The sequence below is a fragment of the Ammodytes marinus genome, assembly GCF_949987685.1.
Source record: "Ammodytes marinus genome assembly, chromosome: 20".
In the NCBI taxonomy this organism is placed as follows: Eukaryota; Metazoa; Chordata; class Actinopteri; order Uranoscopiformes; family Ammodytidae; genus Ammodytes; species Ammodytes marinus.
In genome coordinates, this window is record NC_137224.1 from 12,936,556 (window position 1) to 12,962,336 (window position 25,781).

Below are 25,781 nucleotides of genomic sequence, written 5' to 3' on the forward strand. Positions count from 1 at the left end.
ATCTTTTGGGTTCATCTCATAACCTTGTTTTTATTTGACAGGCCCCAATTTAACAAGCTGGTGACATCATGCGAGCACTAACTAGGCTCGCTGCGTGTTTCCTGCCATGATTTCATGTCTTGACTCAATTACTCTTCGCCGAGGCAAAGTTTGCGATGGAGCGACGGACAGACGTCTAGACAATGAGCAGACGTTGTTGAGACACATCCGAGTCGTTGCAGACGGATCATGGGAAATGCCCGGTACAAGGATAGGGTCAAAGGTCAGTCCACCCCTCCTCACCACTGCTCTTTTCTCTCTTCCTTTCTCGGCCTTCTCCCACGCTCCCAACGCCCCTAACACACCTGTGTCCTCAAGAGCACCCAGGTCCCTTTCCTTCATATCTCTGTCACACACACACACTCACACACACACACACACACACACACACACACACACATACACTGAAGGATGCATACACATAGATACAAGTGTGACTGACATCCCTTTCACTCTATGTCTCTCTCTCATTCAAACACACACACACACACACACACATTCCTAGCCTTCCCAGCTGCCCATGCACCTGGGCTGGCAGCTGTCATCGCCGTGGTAACTGGCATACAGCTGGCTGCGTCACTATCACCTGGCTCATCTGCCTCTGAAAGAGATGGAGAGAAGTGGGCAGAAGAGGGAGAACAGATTGAAAAGGCATGATGAAAAGAGAGAGAAGGTGTTTGCGAGTGAAAGGGAGAGAGAAGTAGAGACAGGGAGAAGAAAGGACAAATGGATTCCCACTCTGGGAGGACAGAGAAGAGGGAAGAAGTTGCAGAACAAAAGAAAGCCCTAAATGAGAAACCAGCAAACATTGTTGCTGATATTTTGCCATTGTGCGAAATACGGATGGTACTGCCAAGTTATTTCTTGTCCGCCTCTCCAGCTTGCCCACTAGTAGTCACTATTATCCCAACTCAGCTCATCACTTGACCCAGTCAACCGCTTACCCAGCTGTTCCCCATTTCCCACAAGCCAATGGCTATACTGTATCAACGACAGCTACCAATCATTTACTGCCATGTTTATCTGTGTTGGTTGGTTTAATGGTCCAGCTGTTATCAAGTTATGTCTGTTATCCTAAAGTCTACTTTTTGACCTGGTGACAATTTAAAAGGAAAATAAAAACTAATTAATAAAGATCAGACTTTCATTTTGTGACATTAGAACTGAAATATCCTCCACATGTGCTTTGGAGCTGTTTAACAACCATTTTAGACATGTTTTCTCCTACAAAACCCATAATGTCTGTTTGTTAACGAATTTGGTCACCACCTGTCAAATGCTTGGTGGGCCTTTATTGTAAAAAACTACAGAAAAACCAGCATCACCACCCAGAAATGAACTCCAGCGTGTTTTACTTCAACCTATTCCACAGTGTGAGGGGGAAAAAAATATCCACCCCTCTCCTTTTTAAAAAGGTCAGCGGCGGGGGTGTAGAAATACAAGACTTTTAGGGACCCCCTGCATGGGGCGGCTTTAATTACAGCCGAGGAAGTGGCAGAGCTTAACGCAAACCACCCTGCTCGCCTGTTACATCCCATGACTCTGAATGAAAGCAGAAAAAGCAGTTTAATATCTTTTAATGTGCCTGTGCTGTGTGTGTGTGTGAGAGAGTCGCACGCTAGCAGTGTGTGGCAAAGGCACCGTGCAGCATATGGGCAGGCGCGGGGGACATCAAAAGGTGGGTTTTAACTCACACACACACACACAGACCCTTTGCCACCCCTCACTATAAATCCCAACCCAAAAGGAGCCATTTATGGGACAATAAGAGACCATTTATGGGCCCCCAGAAAATGAAGGCAATTCAGAGGTGTAGGATGAAAGATGACAAGGGCTTTCTTGACGGCTGGCTGGAAGCTCTGTGTTCCTTCACAACTTTCTTCTCTACGGGCCTTTGTGTTAAAGAGGGTGGGATGTGTCAGTTCAGCACCCTTGCAAAATTACGTGAGCGTTTTCTGTTGAACCCATTTGCAGCATGTTTTTTTTCTAGGACTTTCATACATTACTTCAGATATCACGTTTTAGCTCTTGGCCTGTGTTGTATAAGGTTCTCGGTCTGCATGGATGACCTCTCCTGTCCCCTTAGAGGTCACAAGAGTGGAATACATACATAAAGACAATGGGATAAACAGCATTCTGATGGACACACACACAGACACACACACGCACACACTCACACGTACACACACACACACACACAAACAAGATGTGGAGCGGATCAGGTCTGCCTCAGAGTTACTCAGGTGTATTGAGAGTGCTGCTGGAATACTGACACGAGGCCTTTGGGGAAAATCACAGAAAAGGCCTGTGTCATGCCCCAACCACTCAAGCATATACAACAGCTATCTGGCCGGTAGTGTGTGTGTGTGATGCTGATAGATGTAACAGCACATCAGACAAAGCACTTTTTGCTCTTTTTATTTGTCTCGGGCGTACACAAAAAACACACTTTTTCCTTCAACAGCTAAACCAAAAGTCTTTGGTTTCGCACACACACATCAAATAGTGCATCCCTTTCAGCTTTTTCCCAACAATGAGTCAGCTACGTTCATTATGTCTGGAAACAACTTCTTAAGGACTCACGGTTTTGCTCCTTTCTCGTTCCCTCGTCCTCTTCCCCTTTTATTCATTGAGTTTAATAGTCTGTAATAGTTACCAAGTATCATTAAGGCCAACCTCTGTGGCTTCTAACAGCGCTGTAGGCAAGCCAAGTGTTTGTTGTTGGCATTTTATTGGCTTCCAGGGAGGAGGGTTGTTGTTGTTCAGTTTAATCTTGGCACGCCAATAACAGGTTTCAATAAAAGCAGCTGCTCTCTTATGGTAGTTAAGCTGCTCTCCTCCCTCCCCCCTTTGCAAGTGTGTTGTCTGGAATAAATGGAGGAGCTACCTGTAGAGAAGAATGGAAGTGCATCTATTTGTCCGTATCCTAGAGAGTCCCTCTGTTTTCCTTTATCTCTTTCTCTGTTGTCCAAAATGCAAAAATCCCCCTTTTTTTCTTTCTCTCTTTTTGCCTTTTTCCCCATCTGGTCCACTGGTTTCCTAAGCAGGTTGCATGTGTTTCAACTGGTATGCTGACTTAGTCTATTGCCAGTCGGTTTAGTTTGACCACACTGCCCCCTTTAGGGAGCTACCTGCCATTGCAAATCAGCAAAGACGGTAAAGTAGATGCTTTGAAAATGATTTGGTGCAAATAACACAACAGTATGCAGTGCACTAAATGAATATGTATATCAATATATCTGGAGGCAAGAAGTCAATCCCATCCAAAAAACGCTATGAAAACACACATTTCCTCTATGGAAGACAAATCAAAGATAAAGATGCCAGAAGGGGACATTAATAAATGGGAAGGAAGGAAGGAAGGAAGGAAGGAAGGAAGGAAGGAAGGAAGGAAGGAAGGAAGGAAGGAAGGAAGGAAGGAAGGAAGGAAGGAAGGAAGGAAGGAAGGAAGGAAGGAAGGAAGGAAGGAGCAGGCAGGACACCAAATAAAATGAGAAAAATATGGGACATTCGTTCAGTCTGAAGTGGTGTTTGACTGATCATGAGAAGGACATTAGGAAACACTTGGAAAACCCGGTGTAAACAGTGTGATTGATTGTAAACATTCATGCAAATATAATCTATAACTAATCTATCATGGGTGAGTTATGTCTATAATATCCCTCTGGTTATGTAACTTGTCAGGGTGATCGCTTCGGACTAAATGCAAACTCTGTCATGCCTAACTCGTGAGTCAAATTGTAATGTATATCTAAAAGTCTTAAAAAATATATCCATCATATAAAACGAGAGACACGAAGCGGGTTGAAAGTTTGAATTTAATCGAAAAACTCTGCTGTATTGTTTTTCGTCTATAAGATCTCAAATTTTTCTTGGCAGTGAGGTTTGATTCGCCACTGCATTCCTCAGTTAAAAGGCGCAGGAGAGAGAGAGAGAGAGAGAGAGAGAGAGAGAGAGAGAGAGAGTCCCTGTGTGGCTAAAAGAGTTCCTGTCTCTCATGTTAAAATGAAATCGCACTCAGACAAACATTATTGAACCTCTACTGGAGCGTGAACCTTCCATGATGTCTGGCTGACCCACGACACAGGTTCAGGTTTCCTATCTTGGTTTCTTAAAGGGTTTAAAACATGTTCACCTCCATCAATCATCCCTTTTTTTCCAAACATCCCATCGTTATTTCGGCATGCAGAAGTGGCATGCAGAAGGCACATGTTAGTACCTGTACATGTCTTATATACCATCTATGGTTAGTACACACACTCCAGTATTTCAAACCATGCAACATGGCTCTATCGATGGCATAATGTCAGTCCAAACTTTGGTCAGGACTCAAATATCTCAAAAACCGACCCCCCCCCCTCCCGACTCTTCTTCTTAACTAGTCGACAGATCAATCATTCTATCTATCCTCAAACATTTGAATGCATAGGAACATTCACACCACTTTTGATCTGCATCAGTTTAGCAACCCTATATAGCCTCATGCATTATGAGGTCAGTATGCAGTCATGTGGAACACTAAAACCTTTGTCGGCCCATATGTACACGTTTGCTCCGTATCTCTGTTATTGAACCCTTAGTTTGAACCCTCTGCTATCAGCTGTAAGTGACAGCTTTTGTATGTCATAACACGGTTGAACTGATTTGATTTCACATGACTCACTCAGGAATGACACATCATCAAGTTTCAGAAACGTCGTCCCATTGCGTCGAAGGTCACATTTTTTATTTTCCCCTTTAATTCAAAACAGCACTTTGACATAAACACCGGGTAGATTTCCATCATCTTTGGACAGTTCAGCATATTAGGCAAAAAAGTAAATTCACCAGAATCCACCAAAGTCGTCATGAATGGCGTTTTACACGGACCGTTAACACAGGCATCTTCTAGTCAATCGCCTCTTCATCCAGTCCTGTCCTGAGCAGCCCTGAGTCCAGCTGATCCCTGAGTGACTATGTGTTTTGGTCACATGGAGTGTATCTTGCGGAAAAATGTCTCTTGTTCTGCCAGAGTGTGCCGTTTCCAAGAAGAACTTTGCATTGGTCGGGTTAAAACTATTTTTATTTTAGAGCAGCTTGTTGCAATTGTTAGAGACATCTTTGCTAAACAGCTGCTTCGTGTAAGTCCGGCACCCTATCACTTACAACGCCGATTGTGAGCTCTAGTTTGGCCCTTTAGTTGTTATCATTTGTTTCCTTCACAAGCTGTTTTGCGGGGCAGGGATGATGGGATGAGTCTGCGTGATCATTACAGGGCTACTGAAATGAATACGTTCAGCTGTAAAACATCTCTGCTGTGATGTGTATGGTGTATATACGGTCCTATGTTCTATGTTTGTTCTTAAAGTATCCGTAGGTCAGCAGCTAGTCAAATAATAATATTGGAGCAAACACAAGAGCTCTGGGGCGATATGAGTCATCTGTTATGATCAAAATCATTTAAGGTGTCATTTCTAGTAAAATAACTCAAGAAAACATCATTAATCCTGGCCTTCTGTGACTTTTTTCCCCCCGCTTAATGACGCAAAATATGTGTTTGAAAGACAAACAATGAGGTTTCTGCCTGTACCGGTGGGGGGTACGTGGATTTAAGCAGAGCTGAGGGGGCTTTCCTAAGTCAAAGACGGTTGGGAACCAAACGGTTTATATGACAGTATAATCATGGTCATATGGCCGTGACCTCCCAAAGGCATCCAAAGGTTATCCATGATTCACGCAGATAATGAGCCTCATCACTTAGGCTGTCAACCGCGCTCTCCGCCGAGGGCCCCGGCTAATATTTGCAGCCAGCAATGCGTTGAAGGGTTACATGAGCAGTAATCCCATGCAACACTGACCGGCGTGATACATTACTGTAAGCAAACGAAAGATTATACACTTCTTTATCATAATACTCCAGTGCACTGTAATCCGTGTGATCTGGAGCTAGAGAGGAGAAGTTAAATACCGAGAAAAGAAATGGCTTTAGAGTCTCAAGTGCCTCACTTATATTCATTTAAATACACCTAAAGTTCACATTGTTGTCAGTTAAAGACTTTTTGCCTCGAGGGATCAAGGATCAGCCAAGAAAGAAAACTACACTTTATTCTATACGCTATGAGACATTAGGCCTTACATTCTTCATCCTTCAACAGCTTAAGTACTTATGAAATGACAATCATTAAGTCTTGGTTCCTGAGTAATAGAAGAAAAAACAGTAGCATTATTGTCGTAGACAATTCCAGCAATTGGATGCACCCTGATATATTTAACTTTTTTACGTAACTAAACCTTACCCACTTGGCACAACTTCTCTCACTAGCACTTGACTTGTTTGGATAATTTATCTATATAAACTAAATGCTAAGCGACGCTTACTGAGAGGGTTCCTTCAGGTTACTGGGGCAAATGGTTATATGGTTTCAACTCCTATCGATGTGCACATCTCAGTGCAGACATTTGTGAGCATGAGATCCGCAAACAAGACCACAAAGTATTTCATAGCATTGGCAGGACAGCTGGCTCTCTTTGGTTGAGCTCAGTCCTCAAGCCATTCAGTATATGCATTGCAGGTGTCTCTTTGGTGCTGACTTCATCTTACAACCTTTTTCTTCATTTCTTCATGCTATTTCCTGAGATCTTTCACAGTATTGCTTGTAGAGGCAGTTAGGGGCACAGCGCCACCTATCCAGATAGGTGAGCTCTGCAGGGACACAGTCTGCGGTGGGAGGGGTCGGAGCCGGCACAACTGAACAGCAGAGGCTCCTGCTGAAGGCCACAGTGTCGACCCCAGGGGCTGTAGGAAGGAAAGAGGTGGTTGGCCTCCTGTCCCATGCTTGAGCAGCCTATTTCAAGTCTACAAAAATGAAAAATTTGGGAAATGAAAGCATTTTTATTTATTTATAATGCACACTTGGTATTCATTTGCATTTTTAGAATGTTGCTCTGTTATTTGCTTTAGCAGTTTACAAATAAAAACAAGTTGATTTTCACCTGCATACAGCACAAATGGCAGCATAAAGCATGCAAGTGCACCTTACAGTATAGCCAATACAAAGGCCTTTTCATTGGTCATATCCCACCTGCGAAACTTGTACATATTATAATTAAACTGCCTGATTTCTCACCTGGTGAATGCAGCAGGTCCGTTGAGGTGGTGAAACAGAGCTGGCTCACACACGTGGGAGGACTGCTGACACACACTCACACAGGACTGACCGAGGGGACCCAGGTGCACCCTCAGAGCACTCTGTGGTGGCCAAGTAGGGGCAGATTTACTACAAAACTCCTGGAGGAATTTAGGAGAAGTAAAGTTGAAAATGCAGGAACCAAATGGTTTCGTTTGATATTCACGTATTTTATCACATGCATGATATCTCAATGTAGGCAGTCTGAATCTGCATATTCAGTCAGAATATTAGGAACATTTTAGCCTCTCTACATGTCCCTTACCTGGTGAATGATATAACCATGAACCCTCTCCAGCATTCCTTCACAGGTGAACTCTGGGGGAGTGAAAGCTTTCACCTGCAAAAAACATACACATTCATTTTTATTCAGTGCCACTGTATGACAATATAATGTATGATAACGATGTCTGTGTCTACAGTGTAAGCTCAATTCTGCGTGTTCTCGGGTTCCCCACCTCTGTGCGTAGAATGGCCCTGACTGCCTCCCGTACGTCAGTCTTGTTGGTCACATTTACAGTCCACACGTGGGGTTTGTCAATGAATTTTTCAGCGTACGGGTGCTGGGAGGAGATCTGTGATCCAAAGTAATTTACTGTCTTAAGATCAAATAATTGTTGTACTATGTACACTGCAGCTGCTTAACAAAACAAAAATTAGCAAAATCATCAAAAACAAAAAACAAAAAAGCAACAACAACAAAATTGTGTGTTTTCTTTCTTTTTTACTTTTCTTTTCTGTAACAGTAAATGTGTATCTGTGTATCTGAATCTGAATCTGATGAAAATGGGGGCGGGACCTGATAAGCCTTTGGCTTCTTCCGTCACCCTTCGGACAACACAAAGTAAGATGTATGATGTGAAAGAGATAATTGTGTATTGTGTGGAATTGTCCGAAATAATAATAATAAATAAATAAATGTATATATTACATTTTAATTAGAAAACTATATTTATTTTTAACTTTCAGGAGTAACCTATATACCTTTCTCGTGGTGGGCTTGCCCTTGTAGAAGTCATTGTTGTCTGATGAGTGTGGCGGATCAAATCGTGGCTGAAGGAAGACACAGCCCAGGGCTATCGCCTCGATGGGAGCCGGACCCTCATAGGGGAACCCCAGGCCTACAAACACCTGACAGGGGAGGTAGCACAGGAGGGAAGACATTAGTTTGCATTTGCACTTAAAGCCCCCCATGAACCCAAATCCACAAAAACCTTTCTAACTCATTTATGGAGTAAGTATCTAACAAGAGTTGGGCATATTTACCAAATCCAAATTAAAGAAACAGTATTGTCGTTTAAGTTTCATAAACTTTACAGAAATTGCACTGGAAAAGATCAGTTATTTCACAAAAAACAGGATCGATAGTTTTTGGAGAATTTGGAAGGTCTTTTATAATTTCCTTGAAAATGAAGGTATACGAAGTGATGGAGGGAGTGATGATTTGAACTGATCTGATTGTAACTGTGGCTTTTTTTTTTTTTTTTTCATCCATTCTTAATTTATGCTTATTCATTACTGTGTGAAGGCATGCTTATGTGCACATATGTTGTTTTATTATTCAGAGATGTATGCTGAATTTGTCATACAATCACATACGCTTTATGTTAATTTAACGTAACTGTTTTTGTTTTTTTTGTGGGGAGGAGGGGTGGGGGGTGATGCGTTTTGAGTGTTTGCTCTGTTGTGTGCGCTGTTTTTGCACACTGTCTGTTGTTGTGCTTGTCTATGCTGTAAAACAAACAAAAATCCAATAAACATATGTTTGAAAAAAAAAAAACTTTACAGAAATTAAATTTGAATGAGGCGGGCTATGCTCTGGTTCTTATTACACGATAAGTATTTTATAATATTTATAAACATTTATTTTGAATCAGATTTTTCTAAGAGCTTGTTGAAATACCCAACTTTGATATCATGTATTCATTGTTTGTCTATATAGACCAGGTTTCCAGAGGCTTTAAAGGAGACCAGCTCTTATCTGACCTTGGCTCTGCGGAGAAGTCGCAGGAAGCGTTCCTGAGTCAGCAGCCCGTGGTTTCTGACAAAGCTGGGCAGGCTAGAGGCGCGTCCCAAAGGCTGGAAGACCGTAGCATGGGTCTCCAGCTCTTCACTGATGGCTTGCACATACTCAGATTTACCCTGGTAGATACACACACATACCGAAAAAAATTAAAACGCACATATGCACATTACTGTCATGTAATATCATGCAGTATAGGTGTTTTCTTGACTTGTTAATTGCTTACTCGCAGTCTTTCTTGCTACTCTAGTGGTTATACCTGCCACATGTAGTCCTGTTTGCCGTAGACAACTGCTATCCTGTCTTTCTTGTAGGAGTGAGGCTCCAGCTCCTCGCTCACAAAGCCCAAGAAGGAATTATCAGGAGTATGAGCTAAATGACGACACAACACATAGCAGCAAGATGACATGTAAAAAAGATACATTATTATTACATTATACTCAATCTGCGCACAACATTAATAATGCATCACAAAATCACCATTCTACAGGAAAACTTTTTCACAGTTCTGAGATTCAATTCAATTGGCTCCAATCACGTGCATGTTTATATTTAAGTGTCAAAGATGGTGACGGTGAACACCTGCGCACACATCTTCCTTGAAGAACAAAAAAGAAACACAGTGTGGAAAAACAGTTATCACTGCCAACACAGGCCAACAATATCAAGAGTTGTAGGATTAGACTTCTGTGAGGAGACGAAAAACACGCTGTGAAGTTTTAAATCTGCAGTTGGAAGGAAATGAGAGCTCTACGTATATGACAGGTTAATATCTGGCTGTTTGGATAGGCAGCTGCCATGAGACACACTAGGGAAGGTGTGAAAGATGAGTATTTACTTTACTAGGAATGTGCCAAGAAAGGTGAGTTTGCCTCTGTGTGTGTGTGTGTGTGTGTGTGTGTGTGTGTGTGTGTGTGTGTGTGTGGATTTTGAGTGTTTAATTTTCTCACGTTTTGTTTAAAAGACTTTTGCCAAATTCTCCCCTAATTCACCCTCACAGCAGCACAGAATTTCCTCCTGTCTCCTCTTCTAAACCATGTGTCTCCACTTATCTCTTACACCTCTTAACACACTTACCTGTCAGATCAGCACAGATATGCAACAGTGCACTGATAATGATCAAGATTGAGCAATGTTTGGATTTTATTTTTTTGATGGGAAACTATGGGAGGAATAAAGTTTAATTATTTTTTGTTTGTTGGTTTCAGTGTTCTCGCTGCCCGTTAACAGTTCTGCTAAATCATTTTCGAGTCCAATCCTTCTATCTTCCTCTCTCCCATTTCAGAACAGAAGCATAAACACCCGCCCGCTCTTTTCTCATGCTTCTTCCTTTTCTTTCTTCGTCTGGCGTTCTTCTCTCTGTCTGCCCTTTCCACACCATCAGCTAACAGCTATCCCTCGCTCTCCCCCTCGGCAGGACAAATAAACAGTGTTCCAGGCGGAGGCTTGAAGGGTGGCTCCAGGCCCGGTGCGTCCAGCTTGTGTACGTCTCCCAGCAGGATAGGGAAGATGACAGGCAGAGGTGTTGGAATGAAAGCTCTGTCCGGGCAACCCAGTTTATTTAACCTCAGCTATTAATCCTCTCACTGTGAAGACGCTCAGAGCGGTGTAGGGGAGGGAACAGTGCTGCGGCAGCAAGATACAAAACATATACAGTATAGCTATATATGTTGATGACATGCATTTTTCTGAGTTACCATTATATAGTGTCACAGATGTGGGGAAATATAGTACAGATGTGAACACACAGAAACACAAAAAAATACACACACACACACACACACACACACAGACTTACGGAACATGGTCAGGTACTGGAGAGGCTGCAAGCCCCAGCTGCCCCACAGTGTTTTGTACCCGTGGCTGCGTGCATAACTCCCCAAGTTAAAGGCTGGTTCGGTGCCAAAAGAGTCCAGGATTCGGAATCGACACCTACAATGAATGAAAAACATTAGGATTGATTATACATTGAAATACTCTGGTTTTCTAAATATGTAAAAATTCAATAGTGAACATGAACAAACAACGCATGCTGTATTTTGCATTGAATGGCTTATAAGGCCTTCGGTATCAAATATTAAGTTGAAGGCAAAATTAAAATAATGTTATTCTCCTATTTTAATTTACATTGTACGTGCGTTAGGGTATGGTGTTAAATATGCAATAATTCCACAAAACGCCCACTTGTTAATGGGGCAAAAAAGGGAAAGGACAAAAAAATAAAAGATAACATTATGGCAGTAATTTTGGAAGTTAAGAGTGATGGTTCTTTATTATCAAAGGTCTTAATCCCAAAAGACCATAAAACACATCCCATAAAACACAGCTCATTTCTTAAAATATTAATGTATTCAGAAAAAACATAGTGGTCATACTGGTAATGCGCAAAAGCCAGTCCCATGGCACCTTGGAGGTGAGCGAGGCCGTGGTAGTCAGTATAGATGAGGTCAAAGGTCAGGGGCCTCTGGATTGGACAACTGCCTCGGCCCGGAGCAGCACCTATCAGGCTGGACCAATCACAATAAACACTCATCACACACACCGCTAATTTATCAGCATAGTTCAGTGTTGATCTTCTACCTCCCTAATCGCTTCAACGTGAAGTTATAATAGACCTGACACATCTATGTGTAGATATACCCATGAAAACATCATGTATCAGTGATGCCACATGTTGAAATCACTCTATCCAATCAACAAAGATATGTTGTAAATATTGCGTGTCCGATTATTACTACTATTGGTAGAGGACGGTGGTTGCAGACCTGTAGAGTTGGTGGTGGGAGGAGCTGAAGGTCAGGTTGTGGCCCAGGATTGTGAGACAGGCACTGAGGTCAGCCCACTGGACCAGCTCCCCCAGAGGGCCGCCTGTCTCCACCATGGCTTCAAAACGCTGGCCGACACTCCCAGCCAAGGCACCGGGATACAGCAGCACCTAGAGGATGGGACATTATGAAGCCTCAAAATCCATCTTTAAAGGTGAAGTAAGCGATTCCGGAGAAACGCTTGTTGTCAAATTCACTTTTTGTCAAAGTCAGTGAATATCTCCGCACAAATCCGCGACCTGTCCGTTCTGTGTGTGAACCTTTATAAAAAAAATGGGGTTAATACACAGCCAAGGCTCTGTAAAGGGGTATGTAAACAAAAGGGGGCCACCGTAGCAAGCAACATGCCTGTTTACAGAGCCTAGGCTGTGTATTATCACTTTTTTTTTTGTCGGGTTAGCGGATCATGAGGAGTTATTCTCTGATTTTGACAAAAAGTGATTTTGACAACAATTGTTCTCCAGAACTGCAGACACTATCTTTAATGGATACCAACATGGCAGTTGAGTACAGAAAAGAGTAACCAGTTTGATGATGTTTAGATGTAGTTTCTCTAAACCCTCCATAACACATGTTGGAGTAATTCAGGCAGAGCTGACTTTCTGGTTATACCCTCATCTGGGTCGAGACTGTCCTGTTGCTTCGCTGCCTCATCTTCAGAGCGGCCTGTGTCCACCGTTCAGACATCCTTTCCACTCTGGACCGGATGAAGTTCATGGCAGGACCACTGTTGTTGCTGATGACATCATACAGCGGGCTCAGGGTTTGACGAATCTCTGCCTGGATACAGTCATAGTGTGGGAAAAAAGTGGGGGGGTGCAAGGCCATGGTATTGGAGGGTTTTAGTACAGTAGATCACATGCTTGAAGGAATAGTTCAACATTTTGAATTTTTAGCTTTTTAGCTTTTTGCCTCTCTGGCTCTAGAAAAGGCCAAAGGAACCGTTCCTGTAACCGTGTGTGAATTAATTTTTGGTATAGAAATGATGGGCAAAGGTCGCTCATCCAGGTTAGCTTAGCTCAAACACTGGTAGTCAAGGGGAGCAAGTCAAAATATTAAACTTTACAACATCACTAAACTGTCCTGTGTGATTGTTGGGACTTGTTTATTTACAACGTTATGTTGCTCTCCAGATTTTTACACATTATGTAATTTTAGAATAAAATACATACGTGACCTTTAAGGGTACTTCCTGGTTTCCTTCCAGTATGTATTTTGTTTGTAATTCAAAATGTTGAAATATTCCTTCAATATTATATATTCTTGATGTGGCGATACTCTAGGGTTTGAACCTGGTGTGGTTGTACCTTCTCTGTGGGAGATTGAGGTTTCTGGTGCCACGGCAGTGCAGTGTGGTTTCTCCTGAGCCCAGGGGGACAAAAGTCCTCTATTTGGCTGAGGTAAGTCAATATGGAGCAGGTGGTGCCATCCACCCCGTAAAAGGCGTAACAGGGGTCTGCCTGCCAACGGGCGCGCAGAAACTGCCAGAGAGACGGATGTTAAATCAAAATAATGATAGGTCAAAATAGCGACGCACGCTTTTGGCTATACAGTAATTCATCATGCAGATTAGCCAAGCTAGTCTGACATATAAACTACAGGCAGTACTGTAGATCCTATATTTCTTTTAAATGGCATTTTTCCAATTTGCCCATATACTTGGAAGTTAATATTAAAACTTTAGTCAAGGTGAGCACTTAAATACAGCTATAATAGTGCTCACGCAGAGTCACCAAGTTCATGCTACCACATATATTTCCACTTTCTCACCTCCACTTTCTCCGCACACAGCGGATATGCAGGATCCAGTGGCACTTCACACCTCTCATTGGGTCCTATGGGTGAGATATTAGACGTCACGCAGTTTTTCTCTTTATGTGGGCCATTTTGAATGCATCATTATTCCACAACCTTGGCATTAGTAACAAAAAGTACATTGTGGAGAGTCGAATCACTGCGGTAATGAAGAACAGTGGATAATAACTTTGATATACAACCTTTCGACTCCAATGCCCACAATGAATAACAGCCGTCGGTGCAATGTATGGTGCTGCCATGCGTGTGAGAGGCTACTAGAGAAGTGGCAGTGTGTTCTCAGAGGCCCTTTCCCGTAAGCCCCCCACCATCTCCAGCCAATGTCAATCAAGTGGAATGAACACACACGCTCACACACACCTGACCCACCTGCCTCCTACCAAACATACCCTTTTTACAATGCCTGCCGATGCCAAAATACACAGCCCACAAATATGTAAAACAGTAAAACAACCTAGTAAGAAGGAAAATAGGGGGGGGGGGGGTAGATAAGAAAACTAGCCTAGATGTGAAAGCCTAAAAACAGTGATATGCTATAAAAAGAAGAAAAAAATTGCTCCCTCTGCAAAAACAAGAGTATAAGTAGACAAGTTGTTGAAAGGACTCCAGGGTAATTTGGTCGTAGTTTATGGGTTTGAGGTAATGTGAGAGGAGGAAGGTAAGGGGCGAACAGGCATGGCTGGCGATGGGGAAGTGTGCGTTTGTGTGCATGCGGGTGGCATGTGTGTACCGTTGAGTGTTTGCATGTCGACAAGTACTTATGTGTGTGTGTGTGTGTGTGTGTGTGTGTGTGTGTGTGTGTGTGTGTGTGTGTGTGTGTGTGTGTGTGTGTGTGTGTGTGTGTGTGTGTGTGTGTGTGTGTGCGTGTGTGTGGCCTAAGCTTTATGTATACCTCGTTCAGGAAGTGAGGTAAGCTTGTACCCACTCATCACCACTGCCCACACACACACACACACACACACACACACACACACGCTCAAACCATCGCGTGCCAACCGGTGTGCGTAACCCGACTCTCACCGGACACCTCTCGGGAGGGTCGTTGTACTGTAGACATAAACTTTTTTTCCTCCCCACGGTCGGTTGGGCGGCACTGGCTCTGAGGGACTTGTTAAATTTTCTATTCAAGGACTTCATCCCCCATAACCACCTGCACCCACTGCCCTTTAACCCCCCTCTATTCACACCCTCCATTATCACAGCTTGTTAATTTCACTGTGTGGTTAACCTCTGCTGAGGCTATGAACCGTGCATTTGGCTCGGAGTATCACGCTACCACAGCAGTAAACCACAGACAAACTTGCAATTGGCCAATTATTGAGCCTGGCAACATGTAAGGAGGGGCAGAGTTTATTTTGTGTAGCTATGTAGAATCATGTTATCACTGGAACACACTCTGAAATCTCTGTTTTGGCAGGGACAATGAAGTGCTTTTAGCAAAGCACACAGTCAAATTAAAGCTCAAGTAGGCTAATTTTCTACAAGATGGCCTAATAAACCTGTCTTTTTCTATATATCTCACTGTGGGGCAACCCCTTGTCCAAAGCAGCTCCTAAAATCTCTGAAGTTACAGTATACTGTATATTATAATAAGGAGGTAAAATCTATCAAAATCTCCCAAAAGTATTTTTTTTAATAACATAAATCAATTCAGAAAAATTCCATGTGATAAAATTCCAGGCTTTACCTGTGTGCAGTGTGAGGTCATCCTGTGGTGGTTGTGATGGTGGAGTGTGAGACTGATGCTGATGATGGTGACTGAGCTGGTCAAGCCCCTGGGACACTCTCTTCAGCTCCCTCTCTACCAAGCGGGCTAAGCCTTGCTGGTCCCGTCTAAAGCTGGAAAACAAACAGTCAACACTAAGGGGGGTGGGACGATAAATGATTATATCGCTCATCGGGATAACATATGCAAGAGATTAATTGGACGAGGCAATTTTTCATCATCGGGATAAACGTTAATCTGAATAATAGCCAATGTTTGTTGTTAAAGGATAATTCATAATTCATGTATTTTTTTAGTCAGCGATAAATTATACAAAATATAATTTTGTAATAGTTGCCTGTTGAGTTCCATTTAAGTCATGGGAAAGAGAAGGGGAAAATTGAACCGGATTTAAAAAAATACAGGGCTTCTCAGGTAAGAAAAAATATTACACACAATGTTATGATTTATTCTTCACTTATTCAGGACACATTTAAAAATGTTCTTTGTGTTTCACTAATGAAATGTGCAAAAAATAGATGTTTGCTTACAAAGGTTTTTTACTTAACAAAATGTACGGTTAAATGATTCCAGTATGTTTTAGTGGCATTTTAAAAATTTGAAGCATGTTTGGTTAATTATTATTCAATTACATTTTATTTTTTAATTTGAATGCATATTTGGTTAATTTAACTTGATAAAATCGTTAATCGCAATCAGTATGGCCAGGATAATCATGAAAGGAACATTTTATATAGTCCCATCCCTAGTCAACATTGCACGTAACAACTCTCCCTGTGTTTCAGGCATACCTCTGCAGTAACAGACCGAGATCCTCCCTGGTCAGCCGGGCGACATCTCTCTCTCTGCTCAGCCTCTGCACCTGAGTACTCAAAGCCTCCAAGCGAAGAGCCAGCCTACGAAAGCCAAGACCCCGCTGCCCTATGACATAAAGTTAACACAACATGGCCTGTCATGCATGAACAGTATCAAATGCTACTCCCCTATCATAATGTTTAAGCAGTAATACCGCCTATTATGTCATAGCTAATAATCTTTCCCTGATATAATTAATCTTCCGTGTATCATGAAACAGCAAGGTTATGTCATTTTATTTTTCTTAACTTGGTCCGCTGCGAATAAAGTAGCGATGCGTATTTTTCAAATACTATGTATGGGGTAATTTTCTTTTTTTCTTTTTTACAGGGGGGATTTTTCCTAAATGACCATTTCATGACGGATAAAGATGGTAATGGTGTGGGTCACTATTTCTAACAACCATATATTTCTGAGTGACGCTAGGGGCTTTTGGTCGACTCCCTTCGCTTTTTGGTTTCAGATAAGGCCCAAACACACATAAACACACATTAATAAAGAAATACTTTATGTTTTTGTGAGTTTATTCAACCAAAGACACCTTCGTGGTTGAATGTTTTGCATTAAGTTGAATTTGCTGACCTCATGTGCTGTCAATTACGGTTATATTTCAACATGACCTCCAACATGAGGTCAAGCTGTTCACAAGCAGCACATTTACATTGATTTTACTCTGTGCTGCTTTGCATAAATTTACTTTATAGTTCTTCGAAGAAAAAGACTTCCAGCATTCAAAAGTCAGCCCACTGTCAAAACATACATTTTGCTAAAAGAATATAAAATGTTGGTCCCAGTGTCCATTTATAATATTTAATACTATGGTACTGTGAGTATTATTTAACAAACAATGGTCAATGAAATCTCCCAGGTACCTCTATTGTTTCTTCTGAAAAACATTCTGTGTTTTGACTGACTTAAAGAAGCTGCGTTCACAGTACTATAAGCAACCAGGCCAATTACTAATCTTTCTAGTTACCAGATATACCATAACTGTAAAAACAGTAAGAGTTTGTGCTGTAAAAGCTGTGCCTACATGAGCTATTGGAGAAGGCAGATCAAGGATGTCTGGATTGAAACATTTGTATGAAGTAAGGAGGGCTGTTAAAGGAGTTGTTAATGTGTTGGGACAGTGAATGAGGAATATCGAGTGTTATATTAGGGGACCTCTGGGACAGTTGGAAATGTTGATGGGGAAAGTTGTTGGGGAATAACTACTAACACTGTAGTTTTTTTTTCCTATTCTGTGAGGTGGGAGGTTGGGGTCGATTTGAAGTCAGAATAAGGACCTCCTTGGGGATCACAGTAAAATCCCACAGACTGGCGAGGTCACTCCATGGCTATTTCAACCAGCTGAGCTGTCAGCATATCATTACACTACTTCCATTTCAAGGGCCCCTTTGGGTGAGGTGCAATGAACGACGAACGGGAGCGAAGAGGTGGGATCCTGTAACAACTAAATGTCTGTCGTTTGAGATAACTATACTGTATGTCCAGCCACTTTGAAAAACTACTAAAGGTGTGTGCAGCCTGTAAAATTAAGTGTGGATGGGGATGCCTTTGCATGTGTGTTCAACCCATCCCATAGATGGAAATACATTAATAGTTTTTCTGCACTCACGTCACATCACATAGAAACAGATGATAGGCCGTACAAAGCTGCGTATTATAGGTTTTTATATATTAAAATAATACATTTTAATGCAAAAATAACAGTCTTCTGATAATGATGTCAATGCAAAGTGTTTTACGTGTTTGTAAAATAACAAACAGATGATTTTTCACAGTATATCATGTGGATATATGGTTGAGCTGGATTAACTGTGTGAAACTGACCAACAACTTCCCATGTGGTACAGTACAGTTCCCAACACAGCCATGCCATTTGTACACACAGTTCGTGGTGGGTCTATCAAAGCTCGGAGCAATTGTTGGTCTGTGGCTGAAATGCACCAGTGGGTAACATTGTCTGTTAAAAAACAATTTTTCTGGAATTTGAGAAGAAATGGACTGTTTAGATTTGAAACTACAAACGCAACAAATAGATCAATGAACGTTAATTAGAAACCTCCCTAACCACCTCAAGCACCAGGTGGAGCTTCCTGTGCCCATGTCAAATGATGTTTAAGAGTGACTGTAGATCAAGTCTGGGTTAAAAACACTGTGCCAGGAAATAATGCTGATATTACAGAAATACATACTCTGAAGGAGATTTGTTGACAACATGTGTCTCGTCCTTATACACAAGGAAAGAAGCCTTGTCCACTGCCCCCTAAGATACCCCCTTTTAGGGAAAAACATTTTTGCCAGACAATTGAACTGGACAGAGTCATATCTTGGCCACAAACCCACAGCTGTCAGACACATGGGCAGGACCCACATCGAATTGTGTACAAACCTAGCTTCATCTAACAGTGGGAGGGCAATAAATCTCTCCAGAATATACACACAACTGCTGCCCTTTTTCACAATAGTGTGAAGACAGAGTTGAGAGTCTGACTAACGTAGCTGTGTTCTACAATGTGTTTACCTTATTCATGATCGGTGTAGCACAAACACTATAGTTATTATGTGGCTCTGTAAAAGGCTTCTTTCTACTCCCACACTAAACTGTGTGTATCCTTACGGTATGCATGTATGAGACTTACCTTGTTCTTCAGGTGACCTCCCAGCAGCTTCGTCCTCAATGATCTCATTTGGCACCCAGAGGCTCTGCAGCAGCAGGGTGAACACGGACAGGCACAGACAGAGCACCAGGCAGCCACTAGAGGGCACAATGCACAGAGAGAAACATATGCTACAGCAAACAGGCATTAAGCATTTTAGTGGCTTCGAAACCTTTGAAGTGCCCAATGACACAAGTTGCAAAATGTGCATACTTCAAAACTGATTTGAAAACTGGGTGTCAATCAACAGTGTTTCTAGGTGTATGCTTTGTTGTTGTTTTTGTTTTGTTGACGTTTTTATGTCATTGATTGAACTGTCAATGTTAAGGTCAGTTACGGAATGTTTGGGGCAAGAAAAGGTTACGTCAAGTTTGCATTTTGTACTTCAACCTTGGAATGGCTGCAGCAGAAGCTTATCTGTCTACTTTTAGATAACAATTTAAGGATTTATCCATTAGCCTACTTTCATAACAATTTTAAAGCATCTATCCATTGGCTCTAGCGAATCATTTAAAGCCGTTAACCAACAAATGTAATCAGTTATTAAGCTAACCTTTCAACCATTTTAAACATTGATTATAGCTTACACTTTCAACTATTTATACACATCAGTGCATTTTATTAGCATGATTTATTAGTCAAATATTGAACCTGACATAAACGGTCACTTTTTAATAACTTATGTCATACACATCCAGTTAAATCTCTTTTTAACCTCCCAGATTTGATTTTAGGAGCGGATTTAATGCAATAAAAAAAGGCTTTGCCTTTAGAACAAATACACTAAATTGTTCCATGACTTCAAGTGAGGACCCTGGTGAGTAAAAACAAATATCTGAAGCGTAATGTGTCTTTACTTGCTCGCTGCTCACATGGGCTCCCTGCTTCAGTTTAACTGGGACAGAGAGAGCAATCTCTTGGCCCATGCTTATATCAGGCCTATAAACCCACTGACCCTTACCCAAAGAAACATGGCATAGCCGGGCTCAAGTACATGCACAAAGGGCTCCCCAGGAACCTGTAAAGCTCCAGATTCAGATCCGGACAAGTTATTTCCATTTTATTCTGTCAATCTCCATTTCATCAAAGCTGTCAGAGCAGTCATCACCACATCACGGTCTTTGGTTGAGGGCATTAACAGTATGGAAAAGTAGCACAGCTATAAAGCTGCACAGGAGAAATGATTTTAAAAACAAGTTACTTTGTGATAGTTTGCCTTATATTTACTGTAAGTGACGTCACTTGCTCGGGATATCCAGCTGCACGTAAAAGGAATTCGTGATTAGAACAATAATAGATTACCCATTATATTGGTCTCTAAATAATCCTTACAGTCAAGTTGAGGTGATACTAAGACCTGTCAAAATGAAAATGACTTGTAGTGTAATTTTTCTTAGGTAAAGGAAAATGTCAGTGTGCACTGCAGGGACGAGCACGGATGACTTGAGGTGAGTTAGTCAGTTACTTTCTACTGATAATTTTTCTAACTTACTGGCCACCGATTGGCCAGAGATCTGATGATGCTGAGCCTTACCTGCGTGGCCGCAGTGCAACATGCATGGCTCTCAGTTTACGATGTTGGATCTCACTGTCAAAACAAGGACAATGCAAATACCAATAAATGCAACATGCTCAGTAATACATGTGTATGTGTGTGTGTTTTGGGCAGAGAAAAAAAACAAGAGTTGCATTATACATTTTCAACTCCCATTTTTGGGTTTAAGAACTAAAGATCTATTATAGTTCCTTTAAACTGGAAATGAATGGTCACACTTTCCACATGAATTGCATCAATTGCCGGCATGAGTGGCCACGAAAGCCTTTTCATCATGCGGTCTGCGAGTGTGTTTAAACATGTTCATTAAAGTGACAGAAAAACTGAGCCTCAACGAAGCAAATGTGCTGTCATCAAACTGTAACTGTTGATGTGTGCCAATGTGAGACGGATACAGAGACATAAACAGACGACCACACACACTCAAACACACACATACACACATATCCATCCTCACCTCCTTGGCTCTCCGTCCCAACCCACTGGCAACCATCGGGCCTGTTTTCAAAACACACAAACTTAAATAGAGGAAATAAAGTGAGGTCTGGGATGAATCTTGCCTCCTCTTTTGTCTCTTTTCGCTTTTTTCCCTCCTTCTCCAGCCGTGCCTTTTCTCTGGTGCAGGCCCTATGGGTAGGCATCCAGCGGTTGTCAAGGTAACCTGACTCCCCTTTAAAGAAAACAATACCCAGAGTGCTACTTAGGCCTTTCATTGACACAATGGAGCCCACGCCATTGGGTGACACAGTTTCTTTCAGCCTCACGGGCTAGTCATAAGCCTTGGCTGGGAATTGTTACTCTGGCACTGAATGGCACTAAACAGACAAAACACAGTACAAATGTAATGACAGTAACACAAGTAGGTATAATAATAGACCCAAGAGTGCACCCAGAGGAAACTTTATTGGTTACATTTAAAAGTAGTGAAGTTAAGTTTTAATTGGTTATTGTGTTAAGGGGGAATTAATGTATTTATTTCTTTGGAGGCTTGTTTTTGGTTGTAAGTGTGAATAGAAATGTATCGTAGAGAAACATACCAAGTAGGGTCTCTAATTTTTTTAACACAGCTATGTTTCAGTAAGCCTTACTGGTTGATTTAATCCTGAATAACTAGGAAGCCTAGCCTGGCACCGCCCGCTTACATACTTCGGCTCAATTTTAATTTCCCTTCAAATTAAATTAAGAAGGATGGTCTGGTAGGACCAGGCTATAGGAAACCTGCACGTTTGCTAAAAAGGAACTAAAGCAAATTAAAGCCCCTGAAGGAATTAAAGCCCCTATTGGAAACAAGTTGAAATGTCATAAAGGTCTCCCATGTACCTGAGGGGGGCGCCACAGTGCCAGTAGTTTCTGTGATTGTGATTTCTTTCAAGTTCCCCTCTGTTCATGAGAAGGAACATGCATTCACTATCAGAAGGACTAGAGATCACATCGCCATAGATCATGCCAAAAGGGCCCACACAATTTAAATAATTAACAACATCCCATTTGGATAGAGATAGATACAGATACAGGACACACTCAGAAGTCCCATATTCTTCCTTTCTTACAAAATAGCCCTTGAACACAATTAGCAGTCAATCTTATGGTCCAGATACCATACCTACCTTGTCAGTTGAGGTCAACCTACTCAGTGGAGATTTTCAAATGAGGATCAAAGGCTAAATGCATGCAGCAAACACTGCTCAAACTACATTCAAAGAACGCAACAGGAAGTCCATCCTTCTAGCTGCATTCAGACTCATCTATAGTTTGTTGAGAGGATAAACCTTGACTTGGCCTGTATTTAGCCAACTGGCTACAGTGCAACTGGGACAGTAGCCGGTGTATTGAGTCAGTGAGTGGAGAACACTTTTTGTGCGCTAAAAAAAAAAAGATCTAGTGATAATACAAAGCCTAGGCTCTGTAAACTGGTATGTAAACAAAGGGTGCCACCGCAGCTAATCAGGCTCGTTTACAGAGCCTAGACTGCGTATTAACATTGGATATTTTTCAGCGCACAAAGACTACGTCCAGATCGTGAGGAGATATCACTGATTTTGACAAAAAGTGTTTTAACAACAAGCATTCTGCAGAATCACTGACTCCACCTTTAAGTTTGGAAACAGTTGCTGTGAGAGTCGCTGAGGGCAGAACAATTGCACATTCACTAGGCCTGCCCACATTTCCCCATTCAAAGTAAGAGTTCCTTTCGCCTCTTTCATTTAATTATCAAGCCCAATGATCTAATGTCTGTACACAGGTTTATTTAATTGTACAGACGTCATTGTATGTCTGACGCGCAAAGATCTAACAGGTTAAGTCTTCTATGAAAGAAGTGTTACAGGTTCTGGTCATGTGTGTTATATGTGTATGTGGCATGTGTGTATAAACAAGTGTCTGTCTGTGTGTGTGTGTGTGTGTGTGTGTGTGTGTGTGTGTGTGTGTGTGTGTGTGTGTGTGTGTGTGTGTGTGTGTGTGTGAGTGTGTGTGTGTGTGCACATGTGAGATAGGAGGATGGGGTGGGGCTGATTTCTGGAGTGATGTCACGCAGTGTGTGGGAGCGGAAGGATTTGATGAGCATAAACCTCCAGGACCTAAAGGCTTACCGGCTTTACACCCATCTGTCTCTCTCTCTCTCTCTCTCTCTCTCTCTCTCTCCCTTTCTCTCTCACACACACACACGCACAGACACACACACACACAAACACGTGGACACACTCTTGCTGGCCTATCCTTCATACTTTTTTCTCAATATATTTCAAACAGGCCACACTCACAAATACAGTACACATAAACACAGACACACACCAATGCATTCACAAACCCATTTCACATAACCATCCATGCATTCAAACACACACACACACACACACACACACACACACACACACACACACACACACACACACACACACTGTGAGGAGTACTAAACAAGCATGACTCTTTAATCCCAATATAGTAAATTAAATATGAAATCATCAGAATGGAAGGGGAGTTCTTGCAGATTATGATGCTCTGTTAAATGTCATGTGACATGGCAGCTCTTTTCTCTCCAATACACTTTGGAGTGCCAAGTAGACCAGGACAAACTGTTTACATAAACTGGAGGTTGTGGACACCAGTTTGCTCATGAGGGATCTGTTAATTAGCATATTACTTGTTTAGAGGTTTTTTTTCTGTTGTCAACTCTAGATGGTTGCTTAAGGGTTACAAAAGGGGCTGGCACAGTTTGAGATTTAAATAACAGAAAAGCATAAATAAAAGAATAGACAAATTGTTATACACAATGAAATATTACAGTTAAGATATGATGTTGAAGATGTTCAGGCATCCTTAATTTTTTCAGTTATTTCTTCACCACAGCTGAACTAAGAAGATCTTGGATATGAACAGCATTTAAAAGGGGTGAGACAGGGCTGAACAACATTTTTTCCCTGATTTGTTGTGGAAGGGAATGATGCTTCCATAATTGAATTATCACTGATAACTGTCATGTGTTGGGCGGTGGCTTTGAGTAGCCTACAGGACAAAGGTAGGGTTTGTTTGCCATTGCAAGGGTACTTCCTGTCGTGTCCCAGTGAGTGCCGTCACTTATTGGACATAGCATGTCTGCCAGTAAACAAGACAAATCAGATACTGTGATCTGCTATGCAACGTCTGCATGGTTTAAAGCAGTGTGAGTTGGCTTGTAGATGGATACATCCAAAAAAGGAATAGGCTACAATTTGTGTTGGGTTACTTTGGTTCTACTTTGGTGCAGAAAGGGCACATTATCATTCCTTTGGTGGTGTTAAAATTGTGTTGTAGAGCAATAACAACCAAGTGAGCATTTATTTATGGAATATGTAGGGATATTGGGATATTTCTATGTAATATGAGCAGCATAGGGCTACAGTAGCCTTTGCTATATGTTTTTGTTTAGGTTTGAAATATATTTCTTCTTCTTTCACGACAACATTTTTATCCTTATATTCTATTTTTTTGTATTTACCAAGGTGTACAGAGAAGTGGCAGTAAACAGTGTATAATATATCAGCCCACCTGAGCCCCTCACTTCAGCTCTAACAGCAGCATCACGCTCAAAGACGCGAATCCATATCAGGGGTTGGAGACACTGCACATGCGCGAGGCAACTTAATATGAAGGCAGCTTCACGTCTCAAGACATCTCATATCCAGGTGAGGATAACGTACGTTTGCTTGTTGTCTGTTGTTTGTCATTTACTTACCAGTGTTCAGTCCTGTACGGTGGAGGTCATTTTTATCCCTGTCAACGGATTTTGTGTTTTCAATGCATCGTTTTTCCCCCCTCTCAAATTGAAGCCGAAATCTCTCCACATCAACAAACTCCAAGACAGTCAGCCTGTGCGGACCAAGTCAAATGTGTGGTGGTTGGTAACATTCATGCTAGCTGGTGCAGCAACGTTAGCCATGATGTTTCACAGGTTTATTTTTTGGCCTCGGATATTATTTGCATGGCTTCGTGTCTGTCTTGCGTGTTGTGTTTAGACAACAATTCGGGTGTGTGTGGTGGTTAAGGGTTCATTAGCTTCCGACACTCACCGACAGGATCCGCTTGCAGCGAGCTAAGGCTAGCAAGGCTAAATCGGAGCGTGTGAATGGAAAAGGGTGTTTCAGGTTGACTCTGGCGGTAATGTCAAATACCCTATGACTCGTGTGCACTGGCTTCCACCAACACATTGGCTTGTTTCACCTCAACTCAGCCAGCTCACGTTAATTGGTTATTCGACTGAAAATACAGTGTGTAGTAGCTCTGCGTGCAATTGCAGCTGTCAGTTGAGTGTGTGCTGACCATAGGTGCTGAAACAACTGTACCTGCAGATACAGTGCAGTGGCAAGGTTGCAGACAGTGTGCCGTTAGCCATATCTGTGCTCATGTCTTTGTGTTTGCTGAATCAAAATGGTCACACTATTCCTTGATTCTCCTGCAGTATCGTTATCTAAACCTGTGTCCATTTTTGCAGAACTACAGTTTAACGTCTCGGCTCCAAGCAGTGGTATAGTTGCCAGCTCATTTTCATGTGGTTTGCATTTATTGGATGCAAATATTGATGAACGTTAGTAATATAGCCAGAATGGCAATTATATTATTTCAGCCATGCCATGGTTAAT

The 25,781-nt window shown here is 41.9% G+C and overlaps 1 protein-coding gene across 1 annotated transcript; it reads right to left on the minus strand.

Moving 5' to 3' along the window:
- Positions 1 to 6,702: 6,702 nt before the first annotated feature.
- Positions 6,703 to 25,546, minus strand: LOC307266493 (alpha-1,6-mannosylglycoprotein 6-beta-N-acetylglucosaminyltransferase B-like; the record flags this gene model as incomplete). The annotated part of the gene is made up of 17 exons (XM_080048531.1): positions 6,703 to 6,874; positions 7,146 to 7,306; positions 7,471 to 7,545; positions 7,664 to 7,780; positions 8,190 to 8,336; positions 9,192 to 9,347; positions 9,488 to 9,600; positions 11,027 to 11,160; positions 11,604 to 11,735; positions 11,994 to 12,163; positions 12,666 to 12,833; positions 13,361 to 13,534; positions 13,824 to 13,888; positions 15,556 to 15,707; positions 16,386 to 16,515; positions 19,095 to 19,210; positions 25,485 to 25,546. 17 exons carry the CDS (start codon positions 25,544 to 25,546, stop codon positions 6,703 to 6,705), a joined length of 2,244 nt encoding a protein of 747 aa, XP_079904657.1.
- Between the last annotated feature and the right edge of the window lie 235 nt (positions 25,547 to 25,781).